The sequence below is a fragment of the Glycine soja genome, chromosome 3, assembly GCF_004193775.1.
Source record: "Glycine soja cultivar W05 chromosome 3, ASM419377v2, whole genome shotgun sequence".
Classification (NCBI taxonomy): domain Eukaryota; kingdom Viridiplantae; phylum Streptophyta; class Magnoliopsida; order Fabales; family Fabaceae; genus Glycine; species Glycine soja.
The window spans coordinates 40,446,353-40,469,387 of record NC_041004.1 but is presented as its reverse complement, the minus strand read 5'-3'; the positions used below and the strand labels follow the sequence as shown (position 1 = coordinate 40,469,387).

General features: G+C 30.3%; 2 protein-coding genes across 2 annotated transcripts; both read right to left on the bottom strand.

Annotated features, from left to right (window-relative positions):
- Positions 1 to 254: 254 nt before the first annotated feature.
- On the bottom strand, positions 255 to 8,452 carry LOC114406999 (cation/H(+) antiporter 20-like). Its single transcript, XM_028369905.1, has 5 exons — positions 7,946 to 8,452; positions 4,761 to 5,274; positions 2,988 to 3,493; positions 1,034 to 1,906; positions 255 to 784 (listed from the first exon to the last, which is right to left on the bottom strand). The coding sequence occupies exons 1-5, from the start codon at positions 8,123 to 8,125 to the stop codon at positions 422 to 424; spliced, it is 2,436 nt and encodes an 811-aa protein (XP_028225706.1). The 5' UTR covers positions 8,126 to 8,452; the 3' UTR covers positions 255 to 421.
- A 4,552-nt stretch (positions 8,453 to 13,004) lies between these two features.
- Positions 13,005 to 18,011, bottom strand: LOC114406998 (cation/H(+) antiporter 20). The gene is made up of 4 exons (XM_028369904.1): positions 17,630 to 18,011; positions 16,535 to 17,548; positions 14,213 to 15,136; positions 13,005 to 13,769 (listed from the first exon to the last, which is right to left on the bottom strand). The coding sequence occupies exons 1-4, from the start codon at positions 17,813 to 17,815 to the stop codon at positions 13,374 to 13,376; spliced, it is 2,520 nt and encodes an 839-aa protein (XP_028225705.1). The 5' UTR covers positions 17,816 to 18,011; the 3' UTR covers positions 13,005 to 13,373.
- Between the last annotated feature and the right edge of the window lie 5,024 nt (positions 18,012 to 23,035).

The following is a 23,035-nucleotide window of genomic DNA, read 5'->3' as shown; positions in this document are numbered from 1 at the left end:
GGCTTTTAATAAATAACAAAATTGAATAGATTGATCTGCAGGTTACACTGCTCAATTGTATAGAGATATACATTTTTCTCTACAAATAAAATATTATACTTCTTTATTAATTGACTTTACGTATACTTGCTGAATTACGTACTTCTCAGATACAATGGAACATGAATATGTGCGATGAAAGAGGGGTATTGGTAGTAGTCCTTTGTTTATTTCATGTGGGAGTGTATTTTTATAGGTGGACAACACTGCATTACTTCCATATGTCCAAACAAGAGTATTATATATAGAGATTAACGAAGGTTCAAAATACAGCACGTGAGATTGGGGGAGGGTTGTCATCGTACACGCAGGATGCTCATTTTATACACGGATGATTATTTATTATACATATTTGATACTACTATCATTGTACATTGGATGGTTAAAGTTCTTCGATAGCATCTTTAATCACAGTACTCTCGGCCCTTGATGTCTTAACGAGATTACTTTCGTTTGAATTTATAAAATATCGGTCCTGTATAACGAGCAATGAACTGGTAATGCCGTTACCCGAAGAGACAAAGAGATCTCCAATGGGTCCCAGCTCTTCATTCCCGTGACGAAAATCTATGTTTGTCAACATGGTTGTCTCAAGTTGTTGCTTCCCCACAATTACTAGGTCGTGATCCTTAGCTTTCCCAATTGATAACACCTCCTCTGTTATGTTGGTTGCGTTCTTTTCAATGTACTCCACAGTCTCCTGCCATTTAACCTTGAACTCGTTTACTGCTTCCTCATCCAACTCCTGGTCATGAGAGTTAAATTTGTGAGAATGGCTGGCCCTTGATAAGATATCCATTCTTATGTTGCTTCTAGTTATTGGCTGAACTAATTAACAACAGAATGTTTGACACGTGTTTTTTTCTTAATATTAAATAATCATTAGTTAAATGTGTTATCCAAGTAATAAAAAAAGAACTCGTATTTTATTTTGGTTGACTGGAAAATTTGATGAAAGATATAAGAAACTTGTTTTCTTCATAAGGGTAAGTACCTTTTCTTTTTCCCAGTTGGTGGTTGATGTTGGTGAGTTATATTTGGGTCCCTCGTCCCCAACTTCTGTGTATGAAGTGAATCTCACTAAAAGCAACCTAATTGCTGGATGCTCTGCCATTCTGCTACCTAACTCCAAAACCTTGCGATCATGTGGTCCACCAATGAAAATTATGCACACTCTTTTCCTTGCAGCAACACTTGTCTCAGGTTCTTGTTCGTACCTTCTGGCAACCCCACGATTGACTAGCACTGCGACAGAGCAGGCTGCATTTTGAAGCACCCTTTGATTGACTTCCCTCAAACCCTGCCCTAAGTCTTCTGTCACCTCTTCATCTTCCCCTCCCCACCTTTTGTGGAAGGGCAATATAATCATTGCCACACCTTTCTTTTCTGCAACGTGGCATATGTCCTCGTGCATTGTTGACAATAGAGAGATAGATGTTAAATGATGCACAGTAACTTTACCCACTTCACCATAAGCCTGGAATGCTGTGGCAATTTGCTCATGCATTGGTCCACTCTTCATTCGGTTGATGAAGGGAAAACCATTCTTTCGACTGCGTTGAACCATCAAGATGGAGGAAGAGCTATCAGTGAGTTCGGTAAGTTGCATCACGTAGAGTTTGAGTCGTGACATGTTGGTGGCCCGAATTGATTCAACGAAGTTGATTAGTGAGGGTATGTTGCCAGGTCCATGGATGCACGCAAGAATGCGAAGCTTCTCTTGCAAATCTGTTAGCCGCGACGGTTTTTGCGAACCGGAGTTTACTATACGAGAGGGTTTGTATATGGCCAAGACTATTGGAGTTGTAATGAAGGTGGTGAAGAGAGCCATGAGTACTAGGATGGTAAACATCTCGTCGTTAAGCACCTGCTTAGCCACCATATTTAGTGTAATCAAATATAATCGCACAAAAACACAAGGTGAAACTTTAAACACATAAATTTCACTACTCATTTCTAAATCAGTGACTGGTAAATGAATTTTGGGGAATTCTAAATTGTTGGATATAAAGAAGGGAAAGGTGGGCACCAAGCTATTCAACAGCCAGAGAGGGAAACAAAAAAGAGAAAAATATAGGTATTATAAATAATATGATGGGATAGGAAAATTGAAATAAAAAAAGTACATATGTAGTTGATGTAAAATAAGAAAAAAAAAGTGTTTGAGTAAAGTGTGTCCAAATACACTATAATAAGCGTTGATATAATGTTTGATACAAAGAGGTGTTTGTACATTATCATTCTTAAAGTATCTCATAAACCTTGTTTGATGCAAAAATTACTCACAAGAATTACGTTTGCGTTTCGTATTTTTTTACATGAGAATGAGAAAAATTGTACACGGATGACGTATGCCCAAACACATTGTAATAGGTGTGGATGTAGTTTTTTATATAAAGTTGTGTATTTAAATTGTTTTTCTTAAATTATAGACCTTTTCAATTTTAAATAGAAGATAAATGTGTTTTTACTTTCTCGTTTTATTCACTTTAAAAGAGTCAAATATGAAAAATAATATCTTTATCTAGGATATGATCTTTGAAAGAGAACAATTCACTTTAGAGATTAAAGTAAATAATCTTAATGATTATAATGATTGATATTATGTTACATGCATACCCAATCATTCATGCAAATGCCATTCTTATATTATTTTTTTTTAAAGAAAAAAGTTAAATTTCGTGTGTGTATGTACTATTCTCATTAAGAGTCTATGAAAATAAGTGACACCTCATAGTGTGTACGACAAAAAGATACGTAGTTGACAAGTTAGTTAAAAGGTAAAAAAAGTTAATTTTTAGTTGAAAATTAATAAACTAACTTATATTCAACTATAAATATGTGATAAAGTTAACCATTCAACTAGATGATGATAATCGTAGAATAACACAAAACAACATATTTGTATAATTACTACTACATCAATAGCAATGTAAAGCATAACTCACCTTCTTCTCTCTGCCAATATTGAGAACGATTAGCTCCACCAACCCTTTGGTGTTCATTAACACTCCAAGCGTCAAGGATTCTCTCACCGGCACCATGCACATCATCGCCACCGCAAACGTTCCCAAAATCTTCCCCACGCTCGCGGTGGACGTAACCAGCAAAAGAAGCCCCCAATCCACCACGCTTCGTAACTTAGTCACGTCAGTTTTCAAACCACTGGCAGCAAAGTACAAGGGAAGGAACAACGTGGACACGAAGTCCTCAATCCTCCTCGTCATTCTATTTGCAAATTCGCCACCTTTCGGTATCGTTAGCCCGAAAACAAATCCCCCGAAAATTGAATGTAACCCTATCATGTCTGTCACTAACCCCGATAACATTACTCCCGCTAGAGTTAAACATATGTAGATTTCGGGTAACACGTCTTGTTCGTGAGAACACTTGCGAGCAACACGGTTCATCACCGGTCGAACCAGGATCATCATGGCTGCAACAAACGCCATCCCTGAAACATTAATTTACTCGATTAGTTCTTTCAAGTATGAGTATTAATTGTTTTGTATAGTTCTTTCAAGTATGAATATCAATTATTTTGTGTTATAACTTATGCGCTTTTTTATTTTAATCATTGAGTGTTTAATTTTATAATTTTTCAATTGTTAAAGTTAAATTTTCATATCAAAATTTGTTCAATAATTAATAAGAATATTATCAAATTATTAAATAACATTAATTTTTGTAAATTATTAAGGGGATTATATATGTGTGTACACAAAAAGTATTTAACTTTTTTTATTAATTATAAAATACTATTTGAATTCTTAAAATTAGGAAATCAAATGCTACATTTAATCATATGTCATCATGGAATATAAATTTGTTGAATTTTGTAATAAATATCTTAAAGTCACTTAAGAGGTTCTTAAGTTTGTGAATTGGTTCTACTATTTTTTTAAATGAATAAAAAAAAGTTTAAGAATTGGTTCTTACTCACGAACAACATTGGAGGAGATTGACACGACTTCTAGAATTGATTCTTGTATAAGTAATTGGTTCTTAATTAAAATAATATTTCATGAGATCGATAATACATAAAATTCATTTTAAGTTCTTAGATGATTCTACAACTAGGAAGAAAGTTGTTAAAATTCTTAAGTATGGATGTTGCAAGGTAAGACTCACTGAAACACAGTTAAAAACTCTAGTTTGAGAAAACATTCTTCATTTTCACTTTTAATGGCAAAAACATCATCTTGTTTTCACTGTTTTAAAAAGTTTGTACCAGAAACCTGTAAAAAAAATATTTTTTTTTGTTTTTAGGATTTTACTATTTTTCATACAAAATTTTAAAAACAGGAAATGGAAAATAAAATACAAAGTGATTTTATTTCAAATTAAATGGCCCCTTGAACTCTCTCTTTTTTTTTCTACTTGAAGTGTACTATTGAAAAGGTAATTGTGATAATTTTTCATTAGTTGACACTTGACAGAATAAAAGTTTTTGTAGTGTATGAAAACTATTTTTTTTTTAATATTATTAAACAACCGACTAAAATTATAAGATTAAGTATTAACATTCTCGGAATTTTAATAATTAATTATTGTATACTAAAGTTTAATTATGATAGTTAAAGGAATCTAGTTTGGTTGTTTGAGGAAGATAAGTGAGTTATTATTGCAAATTTTTTATATTATCTTAAATTTTTATAAATAAAAAAATTAATTATGATAAATATAATTAAGTACTTAAGTTATAACTATAGTAGGTCCACCTGAGAAGAGCACCCATATTGATGTCAACAAGCTGCTTTTGTGTCCCTGGCCAGCCAAAGCCACCGCCAAGGCCAACAAAACCCACGCAGCGACGTCGTTGAAGGCTGCAGCCGCCATGGCGGTTTCTCCCACACGTGTGGTCAGCAGTTTGAGCTCCGCTAAGATGCGCGCGAGCACAGGGAAAGCCGTGATGGACAGAGATACCCCTAAGAACACGAAGTGCTGAACGTACCCTATGTTATGGTTTTCAGAGCGGATGGCTCTCTGGAGAAGGAACGTTACTCCCACGGCGCAGATGAAGGGGAGGGTTATTCCGGCCACCGCGATGTTGAAGGCTTGCTTGCCGCTCCGGCGAATGGTGCGAAAGTCGAGCTCTAGGCCCACCAGAAATAGATAGAATAAGAGGCCGAAGCTTGCCACTGATTCCAGCATGGTAGTGCTCCATGCTGGGAACACTATGTGCATGAATTTCTTGTTGCGCCCAATAGCAGAAGGCCCCAACAAAATTCCACCCTGAAATCATTTTATTATATATAACTGAATTCTCAACAAAAATCCAAAAAAACTTACTCAAAATATTGAAATTGAATAAACTAAAAATTAAATAAATAAAAAAGTGAAAAATTAAAAGTTATATAAAATTGTAAAATTAAGAGAGTAAATTATTAAATATAAAATGAAATCTACAAAATTATTATTTTCAATAAATTTCAATTAGAGAATATTCAAAAAAATGTACTAAAAAAATACTTTCTTAGCATTTCTTTAAGGTTTATGCACATAGATTAAAAAATATTTAATAAAAGAAAAATATTATCATATTTAATTTAGACTAAAATAATCTTATTTAGTTTGATATGTTGATTCTTCATGTTACCATTAGTAATGAGATATTAATTAACGAAGGATATATTTGAAAGAAAAAACATTAATTAGACTTGCAAACTATATATAAAACATCAACAATTGTGAAATAAAACAAAAAGCTAAAACATCTAAAGATATGAGAAACAGATTGTATATTTTTTAAATCATCATTTAAAATATTTATTAATTTTGTGAATGATTAATTTTTATCAAAAAAATCTTACTAATTATCTTGGATAAGATCTTTCTTCTCAATCATATTTTTTTTCATATATAAAGTTTAAATTTAAAATTTTATTTATAGAATTTGAGTTGAGTTCTATTCGAATTAACAATAATTTTTGTATAAATAATAGAGCAAATTATATTTACTATCTTTAACATTTCATGAAATAACACAAATTCTCTTTATTTTTTAATATTTATACCAATCTCCTTTACAAGGAAATATTTAAGAGAGTAAATTATTAAATATAAAATGAAATCCACAAAATTATTATTTTCAATTTCTTTAAGGTTTATGCACATAGATTAAAAAATATTTAATAAAAGAAAAATATTATCATATTCAATTTAGACTAAAATAACATTATTTAGTTTGATACTTTGATTCTTGATGTTACCATTAGCAATGAGTAGGGATGAAAATGAGTGGAGCCGTCAAGGACCTTTGGCTCCACCTATTTAAGGTTCAGCTCGATTTGACTTGATTACTATGAAGACTAAGTTCAAGTTTCTTCAAAAGTTTTTTTAGATAAAAAGGTCAAAGTCAAACTATAAAAAAAACTTGTTAAACTTGACAAGCGTTTAAGTAATAATAATAATAATAATAATAATAATAATATGACATTATGAATGACAAAATGAAGTGATATAAAGTGTTTAAAAAATTCATTTGCAAGTAAAAAATCTTCAAAAAGGAAAAGACTCAAGTTAAAAGAATAATGCAATCAAATTAATACTTCCAAAAAAAAAGAATGTTTTGTAAAGACATTTTCAGAAAATTTAAATATTTTTATTTGGTTATATTAGTATAAATCATCTCAAATCCATATATTTTTTAATATTATGTTGTTTTTTTCATTTTCTTTTGATATACTTTGTGTTTTAACAACTTGAATTCAATATGATTTTGTTTATTAATTATTCTTGGATTTGTACATTACTTATACGAAATTTTATAAGTTTCTTTTTTTAGTTAGTATTTCATTAGGTTATAAAATAATTAATTAGTCAAAGACGTCTTTAAGCAGACTTTTAAATAAGTTCGTAGGTCAAATCAGGCTTCTATGTAAGCCGAGTTGAGCCTAATGTAAAATATTCATTAATTTTGTGAATGATTAATTTTTATCAAAAAAATCTTACTAACTATCTTTTGGATAAGATCTTTCTTCTCAATCATATTTTTTTCATATATAAAGTTTAAATTTAAAATTTTATTTATGGAATTTAAGTTGAGTTCTACTTGAATTAACAATAATTTTTGTATAAATAATAGAGCAAATTACATTGACTATCTTTAGCATTTCATGAAATAACACAAATTCTCTTTAGTTTTTAATATTTATACCAATCTCCTTTACAAGGAAATATTGCCTAATGTTTTTTAAACAATTAAGGGAGTAAGTGCGGAGGTAATAAATAAGAAATTTGGATAATTTGATGAAACCTGTATAATTTATTCTAAATAATAAATTTGATATTTTAAATTATTTTTTATTATGCTTATTATAGAAGTATTTTATTATTCATTTAAAATCTTTTCTAAATAAAAATAAAAGCAAAACTAGTCATTAATTTTTTATAACGGTTTAAATTCAACTAAATCAAAAGCTACTCATTAGTCTTTGTAGAATCACATGATTAAACACAAGTTATTAATGTGTTGAAGTTAATATTGATTTTTTTAGATACTACTTGAGTTTATCCTTGACAAAAATAATTTGTCAGACTTTACTTATCTCTTAATTAAACTCTAAATAAATTAGAATTTTTATTCTCTAATGAACTAGAGGATTAAGACAAAATAAAACTTAAACAAAATACTTTAATTTCATATTATATTATTATTGATATAATTTTTAAAATAATTATTATGATAATAAATTTTTTACTAAACATGATAGTCTATGATCGGATATTGTATGAAATTGTCCTATCATGGAGTGCCTTTTAAGAAATTAAAGTGTATGGACTACGGTGCTAATTCGTTAATCACTTTAGAACAATATTATTCTTTAGGAAAGATTCTTGGTCAATAAATTAAGAAACTCCGTACTATTACTCTATTAGTGTGTTTTGTTTAATTTGAACTTACAATAATCTCGGCGACAACTTTAGGTTGACGAAAGGGTTTGAGGAGAAAGGCGAGTGTGCGGCTCACGAAGACTACGAGGATGGTTTGAACGATCAACAAAGGAAGAGCGTGGTTCAGGGGATTATCGCCCTGCCAGGCTCCTTCCGACGCCGTTGTGATGGTGCTCGCGTTGAACGTCATGGCCAAAGACTCAGTGCTTGTTGCTGTGTTAGTTAGTTAGGAAATTAAAACAAAAACAATCATAGGAAGGTGATGAAAACTAGCTAGGTTTGGTTTGGTTTGCTCGAGTGTTAGAAGAATAGGTATTCTTATAGAGCAAGAGTCGCAAGAAGATTCCTTGGATCATTGGATGTAATTGGGTGGAGAAAAACATATAAGTGCACTACTAAAACACACATTTAATATTTGCTGGTATCTATTCGCGAGTCAATTGTGTGTAAGTGCCAGTTTTAAAAATGAGTATCTGTGTGGTAGTGACCATTTCATTTTCATGTGGCGTTGCATTTTGTTTTAGGGATCTCGAATCATTTTATGGTCAGTAGAAACATCTGTGAAAGTTAAAGTTTGTTTCTTTTTTTAGAAACAATTCTAGTTCATTTTTCAAGAAAATTCGTCATCAAGCTACTTTTAGAATATCTTCATTCTTAAAACACGACCAAATTGACAAATTGGTAATTACAGCCAGTCATATTCTAGTTGAGTGCTATTTAGGCACAACCCTTTCACCCGCATTTCATTACATTATCTTTATATTTATACATTTTTTTTATGATTGGGAATTTAAACAACAAAACAGCAAGAAAAGAAATTACATCTTTACATATAATAAAAACTATAAGTACATTAATGGATTTCAATTTTTTTAGACCCATTTATCCTTTAATGATTATAAACCATTCCTCAATCGCAGCCGCTAATATGAAAAACAACTTCTTAATCACAACAGTTTAGATATTTTTTTTACTAAAAAATAAAAAAATACAAAAAAAGGTTCGACAGTGTCTATTCTTTTTCTAATATTTATAAGGGAGCGTTTGGTACAAGAAATTTGTTTAGTTTCTCAAAAACTTTGAAATTGTATTTGTTTTTTATGTTTGGCAGAATCATCTAATAAGTTAAAGTTTATAGTATTCCTAAAAACTTTTAATCGAGCTTATGAAATTAGATTTTTTTTATAAAAATAATTGTTAAAATAACTAATAAATGTAAAAGAGTATATTTATTTAACTTCTCATTGGATTTTTTATATAAAAATATATTTATAGGTAATTATGATTTTGAGATAATTGAAGTACTAATTTTTTTAATTTAAAATTATTATTAACTAACATTTTTTTGAAAATTAAAATAACAAAGAAACCTAATAAAAAAACTTAGAGAAGATCGAAAACGCAAAAAAAGACAAAAAAATATATTAAAATGATAAGAATGAAAATGAAAGAAAAAAATTATAAATTATTATTATAAATATATTATCGTTTATTTTTTAAATACAATAAACTAATTGAAGTAACTTATAATTTATAAACTATAAAATAATAAAGTAAACTTGTTTATATAACGTCCAAATTTAATTTAAAAAAATTACTATAAATTAGTGAAATAAACGAACTTATTTTTCATGTCAAACATGTTGCCAAAGTATATAAAAAAGATTCATGATAATATTTTTTTCTCAGCGTATGCGATAAAGGACAATAGGAAATGGTGTCATGTCCTAGCACCACTTATGTAGTATCATCGGGCCAATATCAACGTCGAGGAAAAAGTATGCACTACTTAAATTGGTGGAAAGTGGAGACAAATCATGACACAGATTAATGAATGCATCACTTGTTAGTGGAGACTATTTTTTTATTTTTTTTGCCGGAAGTGGAGACTGGTCTATTTACGCCTTAACCCAGTTGTTCGTGGAGACTAATCTAATCTATTTCTAGTTTTAATAAATTTTGTTTTTTTGTTGATTTGGAAACAAGAAAGTTTGTGTCTATCAAAATTTAAATATTGTTGATTGCAGTTCTTTGATTGACAATCTATATATGCTTCATACAATTAGTTCATAACGAAGTATTGCAAAATATTTTGTATGGTTAATAGCGGAAATTAAATGAAAATTTGGATACTTTTTGAAAAAAGTATTTGGAACACATATCTAAGAAAAAAATCCATATGCTTGTATTGAATGGAGTGTTTAATTTCTTGCGTATGTCAAACTTTTAAGTTTGTATTGTGTGAATTAAGGAAAAACAAATAAACATAAGGAAATTAAATGTGCAAAAATTATGATGGATCTTAGAACGAATGTCTATGGTTCGTTTTCTATGGACTATAGAAATGGATAATAATATGTTAGAAGAAAGAAATATTAATGACACTCTTTTTCATTTTTTTTTCTAATATTATTTCTGCGATGGATTAAAATTAATTGAGATTTTAGTAGATCAATGTATAGTTACCTCTTATGTTTAAAGACTCAACGTATAGTTATTTATATTTAACACATGAGAAGTTATAATTTCTAAGTATAATTATTAAACTGTAGAATTAACTTGTTAATTCTTATAAGTTTTTAAGTTCATTTATTTTTTACGAGTTGGTTCTTGAGTAAACTTTTTTTTTTAATAGGATCTGGATAAATTCTATAAACTCTAAGTAAACTCGATAAACTCTTGAATTTACCATCGAGTCAACAAGTTAGTAAGTTAAAAAAATTAGGCCAAAATGTAAGTCATTTTTTATTGTTTTTTGTCTATTTAGTATTCAACATACCTTCATTTAGCATGTTATTCTCAAATACAAAATTCTCATTTTTAATAATATCAAACTCTTGTTCTCTAATAACATCAAACCTTCTATGAGAATGATATACCACTACTATAACATCTACAAATTATTACCTAGTAGTGATATATTATTATTAGACTTGATTATTTAAATATTCTAAACTTCATAATTTACTGTTTTACTTTATTATATTGTTGAAATGTTTAATTAGTATATTATTTATAAATATTTTATTATTATTTTTATATGAAATAGACTCTTACGAGTCTACGAGTCGAATCCACTAATCGAATCTATAGAACTCTCATGAGTTTACGTAAACTCTCGAGTTTGATAACATTGTTCCTGAGTGTTTTTTTCTCTTTGAAAGTTGAAATTTAACTTTAAGTTGAAACCAAAATTAAGGTGCTAATTCTAATTCCAGTGGTAAGTATTACGACAAATATAATTTATTAGGAGAGCAACACTCAAGATCTTTTTCAGTTTTTCTCAAAGAATGTGAAATTGTTTTGTAATATATCATGATGGGAAAATCCTAATGAACTTTGTTGTAAATTGAAGAAACCTAACTGTTGAAAATACTTTAAAAAGTATAATTAGTTATTTTTCTTTAGTTTAGTCACTTTAGAATTTAGATAAAAGACTGTAGTTTCCAAAACTCTTATTAGCTTTGTACTAGGAAAAGACCTAACATTAGCAACTTGCACACTTGAGTCTGTCCAACTGAGACATACCTTATAAGTCACATGAAAGAAAACTTGATTCAAGAATGGTCACACAAAAGTTTTATAATTTCATATTTAGATCTTCTTTATTAGACAAGAAATATTAGATTCCTTGAAGATGTTGCGTTCAAAGTTAAGGGAAGGGAAACATAAGGTCTTTGAGAAGAACTTGTTACTGGCAATGATCGAGTAATTTTTACCTATGCAGGTTCCCAAATTATGACGGGTACTAGGAACAATATATGCAGTAGAAAACATAATGCAAAGGAACATGTTGCAAATTTTCTTCTATAAAAGGATTCTAATAATTCATAGTCAATTTGATGATTCTATAGCAAAAAGAATGGGCATACAGGAACGTGTGAAAGACCTACATACATACACGACATGTGAAGAGGAAGGAGCAAGTATGTACTAGAGGAACAAACTGGTGTGTGGGCCTTATGCAAAAGCACAGTTCAGTATAATCTTTATTTATTGTGGATGTGATCTAGCAACACTACAGTGACCATCTTGGTGCCTTTGCAATTCAATAGTATAAAAAGTTGCTGTGACGGCATAAAAAAATCAATTTGGAGTGTGCATCCCTCAACTATACCACTCGTGATACAGTGGCACTTATAACCACTAACTTAGAGCAAATGCTGAATGAGGTTGATTAGAAAATGTGTTATAATATTTTTATGAAGGTGACTGGGGTAATATAAATGTCCTGCGTCATTGGAAAGTCAAAGAGGATAAGGAATTGAAAATTTTAGTGCATCATTGGATGATAAATGCCCTTCACCTATTTTTTTTTTTTCATTTTATTATATTCGCTAGTGATTGCAAGACAAAAGGCACTTCACTGACTTATATATAGCTCTCTTTATTTATATATTTGTTCATATTTATAGGTGACTACAACTAGTAGTGGCGAGGGAATATAATGTATAGCCTACTAACAATTAAGTGTATATTTTGATTAAAATTTCGAAACTTAAGTTTTCAAACTAGATTTTTAAAAGTATTTCAAGTTTTGTTTCTATAAAATTGAGATTTTATGCAAAGTTTTAACAAATATACAAATATATTTTTAAATGTAACAAAACATGTCACAAAATTATGTTTGCTTACTAAAGTGAGTTTGAATCACCCAAACGGAAAATTATGTATAAACGTTGAATTTCGTTGAAAGGCCAAGTAATATTTTTTTGCACTAATGTTTTCTTCCTAGAAAAGTGAGAAATTGCCTTAAAAATCGCACAACAAATTTCTAACGGATTTCCAAATGTGCTAAAATGTAGTATCTTGTTTTTGTTTTTTTTTTTTACTGCTGTAGTATCTTGTTATTAAGAAATATTGTTTGTGTAAAAAAAATGTTCATTGATCATTAAAACTTTAGATCAATTAGATTGTTTTAGAGTTAACAACTTCCATCTTCAAATTCATCTTTCAAAAATTCAAATCTATCATTAAAATCTTCATTTGAAAATTTGAAAGATGAATTCAAACCATCAAAACTTCATTTTACAGTGGTTGTTAACAGATTGGATAAGATTGATATATAGTTGACAGGAAATCAAGTTAAATTTATATTTCAAAAACTAATTAATACATGCATGTACAACTCTAGTTGACAGAGCATTTATTTACCATTCACTTTCAGAAGCCAAAAAAGACAACAATCTCACAGGAAACGTGTTGAAAAACAACGACCAACTATTCCCATATACTACATTGTTTTTCAAGTAAATAAATAAAATGTGATCACTCCCCATTTAATTTAAAATACAGTGTGGTTTTAATTAACTTACTAAAAATTTAGGAGTGATTGTATCTTTATTTATTTTAAATATAATTTTACTTAAAAAGAACTATTTGCTGGTGCTTAAGATTTGTTCCCCTTCTTTGCTTACAAAAGGGATAAAAAAAAATAATTACACTACGTTGTCGTTTGATATTGAAATCCCAACCTTATGGGATGAATCACTATCGTTGACCTTGTCGTGCTTTCCATGCACCTTATATACAGGAGCATCATCTACCGACGCTACATCATGTTGTTGAATAACCATAACTGATGACACCACATTTTCCGATGATGTTAAAACATCTCCAATGGGGCCTAACTCGGCGTGCTCTGCTTGTCTTTCTGCCAATCCAGCCACCATATTCGACGGAAATCGACCCTTCCCAACAATTATAAGATCATAATCTCCACTACTCCCTATTACTATTACTTCTTCCACAATGTTCTCACTAACCTTCTCAACATATTCCACCATTTCATTCGACTTGCTTCGAAAATTTCCCACGGCCTTCTCATCCAATTCCTGTAATTAATCAAATATAACGTTATTAAGTGCATTAAAAAAAAATCATATTGCATAAATAACAAGAGGTAGAAGCGGGAAGCCAGTAATCCTGCACATTAATTTATAAGAAAAAGAAAAACTTATTTAACAAATATGTAAATCAAATTTTAACAAATTGACTCTATTTTTTTTTTGTGAATAACAGATCGATTGACTCTATAATATACTATAAATTATACAACCAGTAAAAAGAACTTTAAATTTTCTAAAGAATGAATGCAATTACTTGTAGATTTGGATTCTTTCATGTTGTTAGTAACATAATATAGTCATAATAAGAAAAAGAGAAAGACAGGATTTCATTTTATCTCCAATTAATTATGAGTTATTCATCAATATGAGATTATCGAAAAGCATATTACTTGTGCCACTTACATAATTGGTAAAAATTAGAGCTTTACCTTTTCTTTCTGGTGGTTCATTTTAGCAGTGGAGAAGCTGTAACTCTTGTCACCATTTTCGTCATGTGAGAAGCTTAACACAGTGTCATTTCCATTCATCAGGTCATCCTTTTCAACAAACCTCACAACACGTACTTTAACTGCTGGGTGTTCAATCATTTTCTTCCCCAGCTCTAGGGCTTCACGATCATCGGGCCCACCAAAGAAGATGATGCATACGCGTTGGGCCACAATTGGGCTTGGAGTCTGAGGCAGATTGCCACATCCACGGTCCACAAGCACCGCCACCGAACAAGGCGCATTCTTAAGCACCCTTTGGTTCACCAGTCTCCATTCGTGGCCCACATTCTCCAACACACGACAGTTCTCATTATTATTATCCTCATCCATTTCCATCCTCCACTGTTTGTGAAACGGCAAGATGATCATGGTCACCCTCTTATCCTCCGCCACGTGGCAAATGTCCTCATTCATCGTGGAGAGAGAAGAGATGGCGGTGGTTGACCGGACTTTGACTTGGCCCAGTTGACCGTAGCCCTGAAACGCGCCAGCGAGGCGATCCTGCCACGTGTCACGGTGGGACCGGCTGAAGAAAGGGAAACCGTTCTTGTGTGCGCGTTGAACCATGGTGATGGAGGAAGAGCGCTCTGAGAGCTCAACGAGATGCACCATGAACAGCTTCAGAAGGGACTTGGTGGTGCTGCGAGATGATTCGATGAAACTGATTATGGAAGGGATGTTGTTTGGGCCGTGGATACATGCCAAGACTCGGAACTCATTTACCTTGGAACTCAAGGAATTAATGTCTCCTAGCTTCCGTTGGGTCTTCGCTGCTTTGTAGATGCTCATCACTATTGGAGTTGTCATGAAAGTGGTGAATAGAGCCATGAGTACTAAGATTGCGAACATTTCATCGTTCAAAACCTGTAAATTATGACCATCACATTAGTATGAAAATGTTAATCAGAATTAAAAAAATATTAAAATACTGTTATTTATTATTTTTAATTCCTTAATCAATATTCTAAGAATACCTAAAATTCGTAATGTAAAAAGAAATAAGAATTATTCCATCTAAAGGAATCAAACTAAACAAGTCACGTGGTGGGCACCCTTCAAGAGGAGTAAATAACAAAAACATTAATTAACTTTAGCATCCCTAACTGATCACCGAATCATCGTCGCTTTTATGGAAAGCTAGGAGCGGCAAGGCTATGTATTTGTTTCATCAAAAGCAGATAATAATAATAATTGGACGGAATTACCGAGAAGATAGACTAGAAAAAGATTAAAATGGATCTGTTCACTATGCACAAGGAACTAAAATCATAAGAAAAAATGTTTGATAAACATTTAATATATTATTTAACACTTAAAGAGAGAAAAAAACTATAAATATAAAAAATTTATAATGCGACAGAGAAAAAATAAGAAATAAGAAATATTTAGCTGGTGTTTAAAAATTAAAATAAAAAATAATATTGTATCATTATTCAAATGATAATAACACGGCATTTCTACAATCCCTTTTTTCTTTCGGGCCGACATAGGATCAATAAAGTCTTACTTCACCAGATTATTGTTTCAGGAATCAACAAAGAAGTTTTTTTATTTTTATGAACCAAAAAAATCAACAAAGAAGTTTGAACGGAAAAAGACATGCAATTGGACTGGTCAGCAGCAATTGGATCAAAGTTCTCATCTAATAATATGGCTTTGGCTATTTAACCAGTAATGGAAAACAAAGCTGTGACAAAAGCAAAAAAGTACATTTGGGTGTAAAGTGTGACCATGTTTTGCAAACTCACGTCTCGTAAAAAAAATAAAAAGAAATATTATATCCCAAGTTATCGATTTCAATGAGATAATTTTCCTAATTTATTTTCTTAACTAATAAACCTAAGTATAGAAGGTCAAACAAATTGCTTGACAATTCAAAGAAAAGAAATTCATTACTCAACAAGTATCTAATAAGTTAATTTCCTACGTTCACATTCAACTACTAACCACTCCACGTATCTTTTTCATTTTTCCCGTTTTTGGCGCACGTCGTCAGTTTTGAACGCACGCCCACTAGAACAGCATCCACGTAAAGTTGAAATTGAGTTGAAAGAAAAATTAAGGCTATATATATATATATATATACGGTACTTATCTCTGTTCATTTTTATTATTTAAAAAATAATTTATAAATGCTACGTAATTATTAATGTTAATTAATTATCGAAAGAATATACCGGAGGTAGAAAAGAAGATGAACAAACAAGAAATAGTCTAATTTAATTAGATATATTGAATTTGAATTAATAAAAAGAAAGTGACCTTTTTCTCTTTGCCAATGTTGAGTACGATAAGCTCTACGAGTCCTTTGGTGTTCATGAGCACGGCAAGCGTGAGCGATTCTCTGGCGGGGATCATGCAAAACATGGCCACCACGAAAGTCCCTAGAATCTTCCCAGCACACGCCGTGAATATCACCAGACAAAGAAGCCCCCACGCCGCACCGCCACGAATCGTAGTTACATCAGTCTTCAACCCGCTAGAGGCAAAGTATAACGGCAGCAACAAGCCCAACACAAAATCCTCGATCCTCTCCATCAACCTCCTCGCGAAGCTCCCATTCTTCGGAACCGTTAACCCGAACACAAAAGCCCCGAATATAGAATGAATCCCTATAAGGTCAGTTACGAAACCGCACGCCAGCACCCCCGCCAACGTTAAACAGACATAAATCTCGTCAACGGCGTCGTTTTCGCCCTTACGAGAGACAACCTTCATCGCGGGTCGAATAACCACAATCATGAAGACGACGAACCCGAGGCCGGAGAGGAGAACCCAGACCGACACGAGGGGGCTCTTGTGTCCTCCGCCGTCTCCCGCGAGGGCTACGGCCAGGGCGAGTAGGATCCACGCGGCGACGTCGTTGAACGCCGCCGCGGCCATGGCGGTCTCTCCCACGCGCGTGGTGAGGAGCTTGAGCTCCGCTAGGATGCGCGCGAGCACAGGGAATGCGGTGATGGAAAGGGCGACTCCCATGAAGACGAGGAACTGCGGGAACCCGGCTTTGTCGGCGCCGTCCACGGTTTTGCGGAGGATGACGGCGACGCCGATGCCGCATATGAAGGGGAGAGAGATCCCGACGGCGGCGATGCAGAATGCTTTTCTGCCGCTCCGGCGAATGGAGTGGAGATCAAGCTCCAGACCCACAAGGAAGAGGAAAAAAAGAAGGCCTATGCTGGCTACAGATTCAAGCGTGGGCATGCTCCATGAAGGGAATATACGGTGCAAATAACTTTTGTTTCTTCCCAACGCTGATGGGCCCAGCAAAACTCCACCCTGCTCAAAGTTAAGATTAACAATTTAAATTAATTAATTCCATCTCTGATTATAAGAAAATATATATTATCAAAGACTTACGACAATCTCAGCTATAACTTTGGGTTGTCGGAGAGGTTTGAGGAGGAAAGCGAGGGAGCGGCTGACGGCGAGGACCAAGATGGTTTGGACTATGAGGAGTGGGAAGGCATAGTCCAAAGGGTTGTCGCCTTGCCACACTCCGTTTGAGGATGCTTTGATGGATGTTATGTTCAACGCCATATGCATGGTTGTTCTTGTGATGTTTTGAGTCAACAAAGTGTCGCTGCTTGGGTCTGTATTTATAGATGGAAAAACATAGCTGACGGGTTTTAATTAAAATTCGCGGCTGCTGAGGCTACGTGCGCCTCTATCCCTCTCTTTGTTATCTCATCTTTTTTAACGCTACCTTTGCGTGGCGCTAATCGCAAATTTCAAATTCAACTCCTAATATATGATTGTGGGTTTCTTAATTTATATATGAACTTCTTATCAAATTAAAGTGTCGGTTGAAATCTGAGTGATGAATAATCAGTTGCGTGAAACAGCTAACGACTACCTCAATGCTTTTCTTCAGATGATTGGCTTGACGATGAGACTTTGTTTCTTTATGTGAGTTCTTAATTTACTCTAAAGAATTTTCTGATATATATTAGTGTGGCAATTGTGAGTTGTGAGTTGCTCTTGAGTGAAATACAATATAAGGTATTGTAGTAAATGGTTGGAATGTAAAAAAAGACTTGAACAAATGAATTCAAAATGGATATATTTATACGTTCAAGAAATAGTTAATTAAATAAATTATATTTCATATTTAATTCAAAACTAATTTGTCTTCTGCAACACTCTTCATGTCTTTTGAAAAAATAATACGTATTATAATTTCAAATGTCCAAAATTAACTATTAACTATTAAAACACTCAAAGTTTGAGAGACTCATTAATTACCCATACTCATAGAAAAGTTTTTTTGTATTTAACTTGAAAAAAAAATATAATATATTTTTACTGTCTAAAAAAGGAGGTATAAAATATATTCTGGGAGAAAAAACGAATAACTTGACTAAGTCCTAAAAATTAATCTCATAATCAAATCAAACAAATTTGTAAAAATAATTTGGACCTTAGAATTACAACATAAATTCAAAATTTCTTATTAGAAGTGGTTACCAAAATAATATATAGTGTATAAATATAATACGTCTAAGCATTGCTTCACGTTCAGCAGTGGAGGCATTTTTTTTTTACAATTTTTCATGAATTACTGTAAGTATTTATTTATATAAAAATAAAATTTATATTTAAAATTGTAGCTTCTACAAGATTATGCTAATTTTTATTAGCCATGAGAAATTTCTTGTTATTATTTTATTTAATTTCTTAAGTTAATTCGATCGATCTTCATGAATAAATTAAAAGATTCATCAAACCTCAAACACCAAACTTTATAAGCATCAAAGGAGTTAAAGTAGTATTTTGTATCAAATGTCATGATCTGTGGCATTAGAATTAATTATCCATCCGGTTTAATTTTATTTTTTGTAAGCAAACCCATCCGGTTTCATTGACTCCTGTCAGAAATATATATACGATCTATACCTAAAAGAATTAATTACTATCCGCGTATTATAAGAATCAATAATTGCACTACAAGAAAATCAATAATTATAATTTTTTTATAAGCATCAAAGGAGTTAAACTTTTATCCATACTTAAACGAAAATTATACACGATAACTATTTCTAAGTTTCCAAACATCATACCTTCACAATAATTGAAACACCAAATTTTGCAAATAATCTAGAAAGTAACTTTATAAAGTATTCAAAGAAATTAAAAGCATGATTCAAGCATGCATGGCAAATTCTTCTAAATATTCTTCACAATGTAAGCCAAAGCATGTAAGTTCTGAAAGTGTTATGTTCGAGACGTTTTACAACCACATGTCAATCTCACTTGTTAAGAGGGGAATATTAATCAGTCCAAATTATTGATATACATGTGAGAGGGAGAGGCCGAGAGGGGGGCGATTGGTTCTAAGTGAAACGCAATATGATTTCATATAACCATTAATTATCATACTAGAAGGATACGATAGAAGGTTATTTGATGTTGATTTTGACATTATATGTACGAGGAAATTGTTATCACATATAGGACCTGTATGTTGTATAAGGAAAGGAAAATATGCCTTCGTCACACTTACAAACTACAAATTAAAGAATTAAGAACGATGTGAAGTATATTGCGCTTTCAAGTGGAAAAATGGTGAAGATTCAAACTCCCAAGACGTCATTTGTTAAATTAAAATCTTAATTGAATATTTCTTATAGCAAAGAATTCATTTTACGTCCCAGAACATATACGTACGTGTAGAGACACCTACTATATTAATATGAAGATAGAAAAATATCAAATAATAACAATGCCATAGATATGGATGAATACATTCCGCAAATCGAATATATTAGTCCTCGTTAATTACGTATAATTAAGCGATAAGTCATATTCATTGACTTTAAATCAAGACTATATCATGTTATCATATGTTGTATACTTGTATGATCGGTGATGGGTGGAAGGTTTTTCAAGTAATATGAACCTAGAAGTAAACTGCTAAGAGAAATGCAAGATTGGATTATTCTCTACCTATCAGCTATTGATTAAATGAAATTAGTGTAATATTTGTGCGTTATATATGGTCAAATTAAAAAATATATTTTAATATATTGAATATGTTAAATTATATTTTTTAAATTTAATGGAGATGATATTATTTTAAGAAAATATCGTGAAACATATGATAAAAACATATTTAAAGTGAGAAAATAGTTTATCGACTAATAGATATAAAATGTTAAAGTGTGTATAAGAAAATTACCAATTATAACACATAATAAAATCTTTCAAGAAATCACAATTAATATAAAAAAAAAAAATCACTTCGGATTACTTTGAAATGAAGATTTTACATCTTATTGTAATATGAAATTTATAGCATGGGCTCTAAATTCTTGAAATAAATAAAATCGTATTGATTTTAACTTTTATCATAGACATTATTGGACGAAATTTGTTGGAAAAAAATGTTATAGTATAAGTTAAGTTGATAAAAAATATGTTTTACTTGATGAGTTTTAAAAATAATTTAATTTATAAGTAATTAAAAATATTTAAGAGTAACTATTATTTAATGAGTTTTAACTTATACACCAATTAAATGGAGGAAAAATGTCTGTATTAAACTGAATTAATTATATTTTAATCAAATATATAATAAATATTTTTTCTCTTTTATGTATTCAATTATTAATAATGCGTAACTCCAAAAAAATATTAATGATGTGTAAATTATAAGTGTGTAGTCAAAATTAATATTACTTGATTAATTTTTATAAAGTAAAACTCGTATAAGATTAATTTCATCAATTTGAATAATGCATGTAAGAATTTATTTTACGATTCATTTAACATATCTTTTCAGTTATTTTATTGATAAAATAATTTGATATCAATTAAATATTTAAAAAATTAAAATAATTATCACAGCGTATATGTTATATATATATATATATATATATATATATATATATATATATATTCACTGTATTACCTTTTATATATTTATAGTAATATTTTTTTATTAAAAATATAATATACATTAAATATAATTATTAAAGCAAAATCTAATCCTAAATAACCTTTAGGGAGAAAAAAAAACAGTTTTTTAAGTTCATATATTTTCAGAAAGAAGAAAACGATAGGAAAATATATAAAAAATAATGATGGGTTCTATGATATTATCATAATTTTGTCTTCCTAGTTTCTCCCCTTTAGTCTATGGATGATAAGGTGTTGAGAAACCATTCACTGTTTAAATAAATTTTTGTGGAGTATGAGAGATGAGATTTATCGTGTTACTCCTTATTATATAAGACTCTTTAACTCAGGGTTGTTACAACTTACAATGATATACTATAAAGTTCCGTTGAACTCTCATGTGAAGGTATAGTTTAATTTCCAAGAAAAAACAAAGTTCTTTTAATAAATTTTAATTCATTAAAAAAAGTTGGTTAGTTTATTTAATAATATTATATTTACTAATACTTCTTGTTATTTTTCAAAACTGCCTTCAAAATTATTGAGATCATCATCTCACTTTTTCTTTTTAACTATTTTTCATTTAATTAATCAATATATGTTAGTCACCTTCTCTAATACTCAATAAAGAAATAAAGAGATAAATCTCTTTATTAATTTATGAATCCGTTTGACTCTTATTTTAAGGTTTAATTAACTAATTTATTAAGATTAATAATATTTATTAGTTTAGTTCAAAAATATCAATTTTTTTTTTCAAAATTACCATTGTGATCAAAACTGAAAACATTAATGGTTATGCTTTTTTCTCCACCATGCTATTCTAGAATTTACTTTAACTAAAGAATATATTTATAAGAAATAATTAATGCAAAAAATATTTTAGATGAAACCTGATAAAAATGATCAAGTCACATTTTTAACTCGGAACCTTATAATAAAGATAGGAGAGTAGTATTTTATCGTAGAATAATTAAGGATAATTTCATAAAAAAAATTAATATAAGGGATAACTTTAAAAAAATCATATAAAAAGAACAAATAAATTTAGAAGAAAAAAAAACTTATAAAGGACAAAATTAAAGTAGTATTTTGTATCAAATGTCATGATCTGTGGCATTGGAATTAATTATCCATCCGGTTTAATTTTATTTTTGTAAGCAAACCCATCTGGTTTCATTGACTCCTGTCACAAATATATATACTATCTATACCTAAAAGAATTAATTACTATCCGCGTATTATAAGAATCAATAATTGCAGTACAAGAAAATCAATAATTATAATTTTTTTATATCGCTGATATTCTTACACTTTATCTTAAAATTTTATATCTCTTAATTTATAAATAATTTTTTTCTACTTAAAAGTATTATTATATTTTATGTTTTGTTATATTTTATTAATAATAATATTTTGGTCCCTATTTTTTTGAGAATTTTGATTTTTCTATTTTAGAAAACTATCAATTTTACTTCAATCCTCAATTTTGCATATGTTAATTTTTTATTTTTTATTTTAATTAATTAAATTATTTCTTATGATAGTTAAAGTTAATATGTTAGGTCTAAGGTTTAATTATATAGCAAAATTAAAGAAGAAAAATATATGTAAAATTGAATATTGGATCAAATTATAAATTTTTAAAAATAAAAAACCAAAATTGCAAAAAAAATAGGGGATGATTTTGTGGATGAGGTATTAAAGAAGACTAAAATTATAATTTAGCCTAATTTTAAATATTATTAGAATTTAAATATTTTGCATGTTATAACTTAGGGTTTTATATTTTACTTCAATTTTTTTATAAATATTTGCTTACTTAAAAATAAGGGTCTAGATCATAGGTATTTTTCACAAGAAGTAATT

Coding starts and splice junctions, on each gene's coding strand:
- LOC114406999 (XM_028369905.1), bottom strand. CDS start 8,125: ATGACGTTCAACGCGAGCACCATCACAACGGCGTCGGAAGGAGCCTGG. Junction 5,275..7,945: donor AAGTTGTCGCCGAGATTATT/GTAAGTTCAAAT, acceptor AAATGATTTCAG/GGTGGAATTTTGTTGGGGCC. Junction 785..1,033: donor CCAACTGGGAAAAAGAAAAG/GTACTTACCCTT, acceptor TCTCATGACCAG/GAGTTGGATGAGGAAGCAGT.
- LOC114406998 (XM_028369904.1), bottom strand. CDS start 17,815: ATGCATATGGCGTTGAACATAACATCCATCAAAGCATCCTCAAACGGA. Junction 17,549..17,629: donor AAGTTATAGCTGAGATTGTC/GTAAGTCTTTGA, acceptor AACTTTGAGCAG/GGTGGAGTTTTGCTGGGCCC. Junction 13,770..14,212: donor TGAACCACCAGAAAGAAAAG/GTAAAGCTCTAA, acceptor GATTAATTACAG/GAATTGGATGAGAAGGCCGT.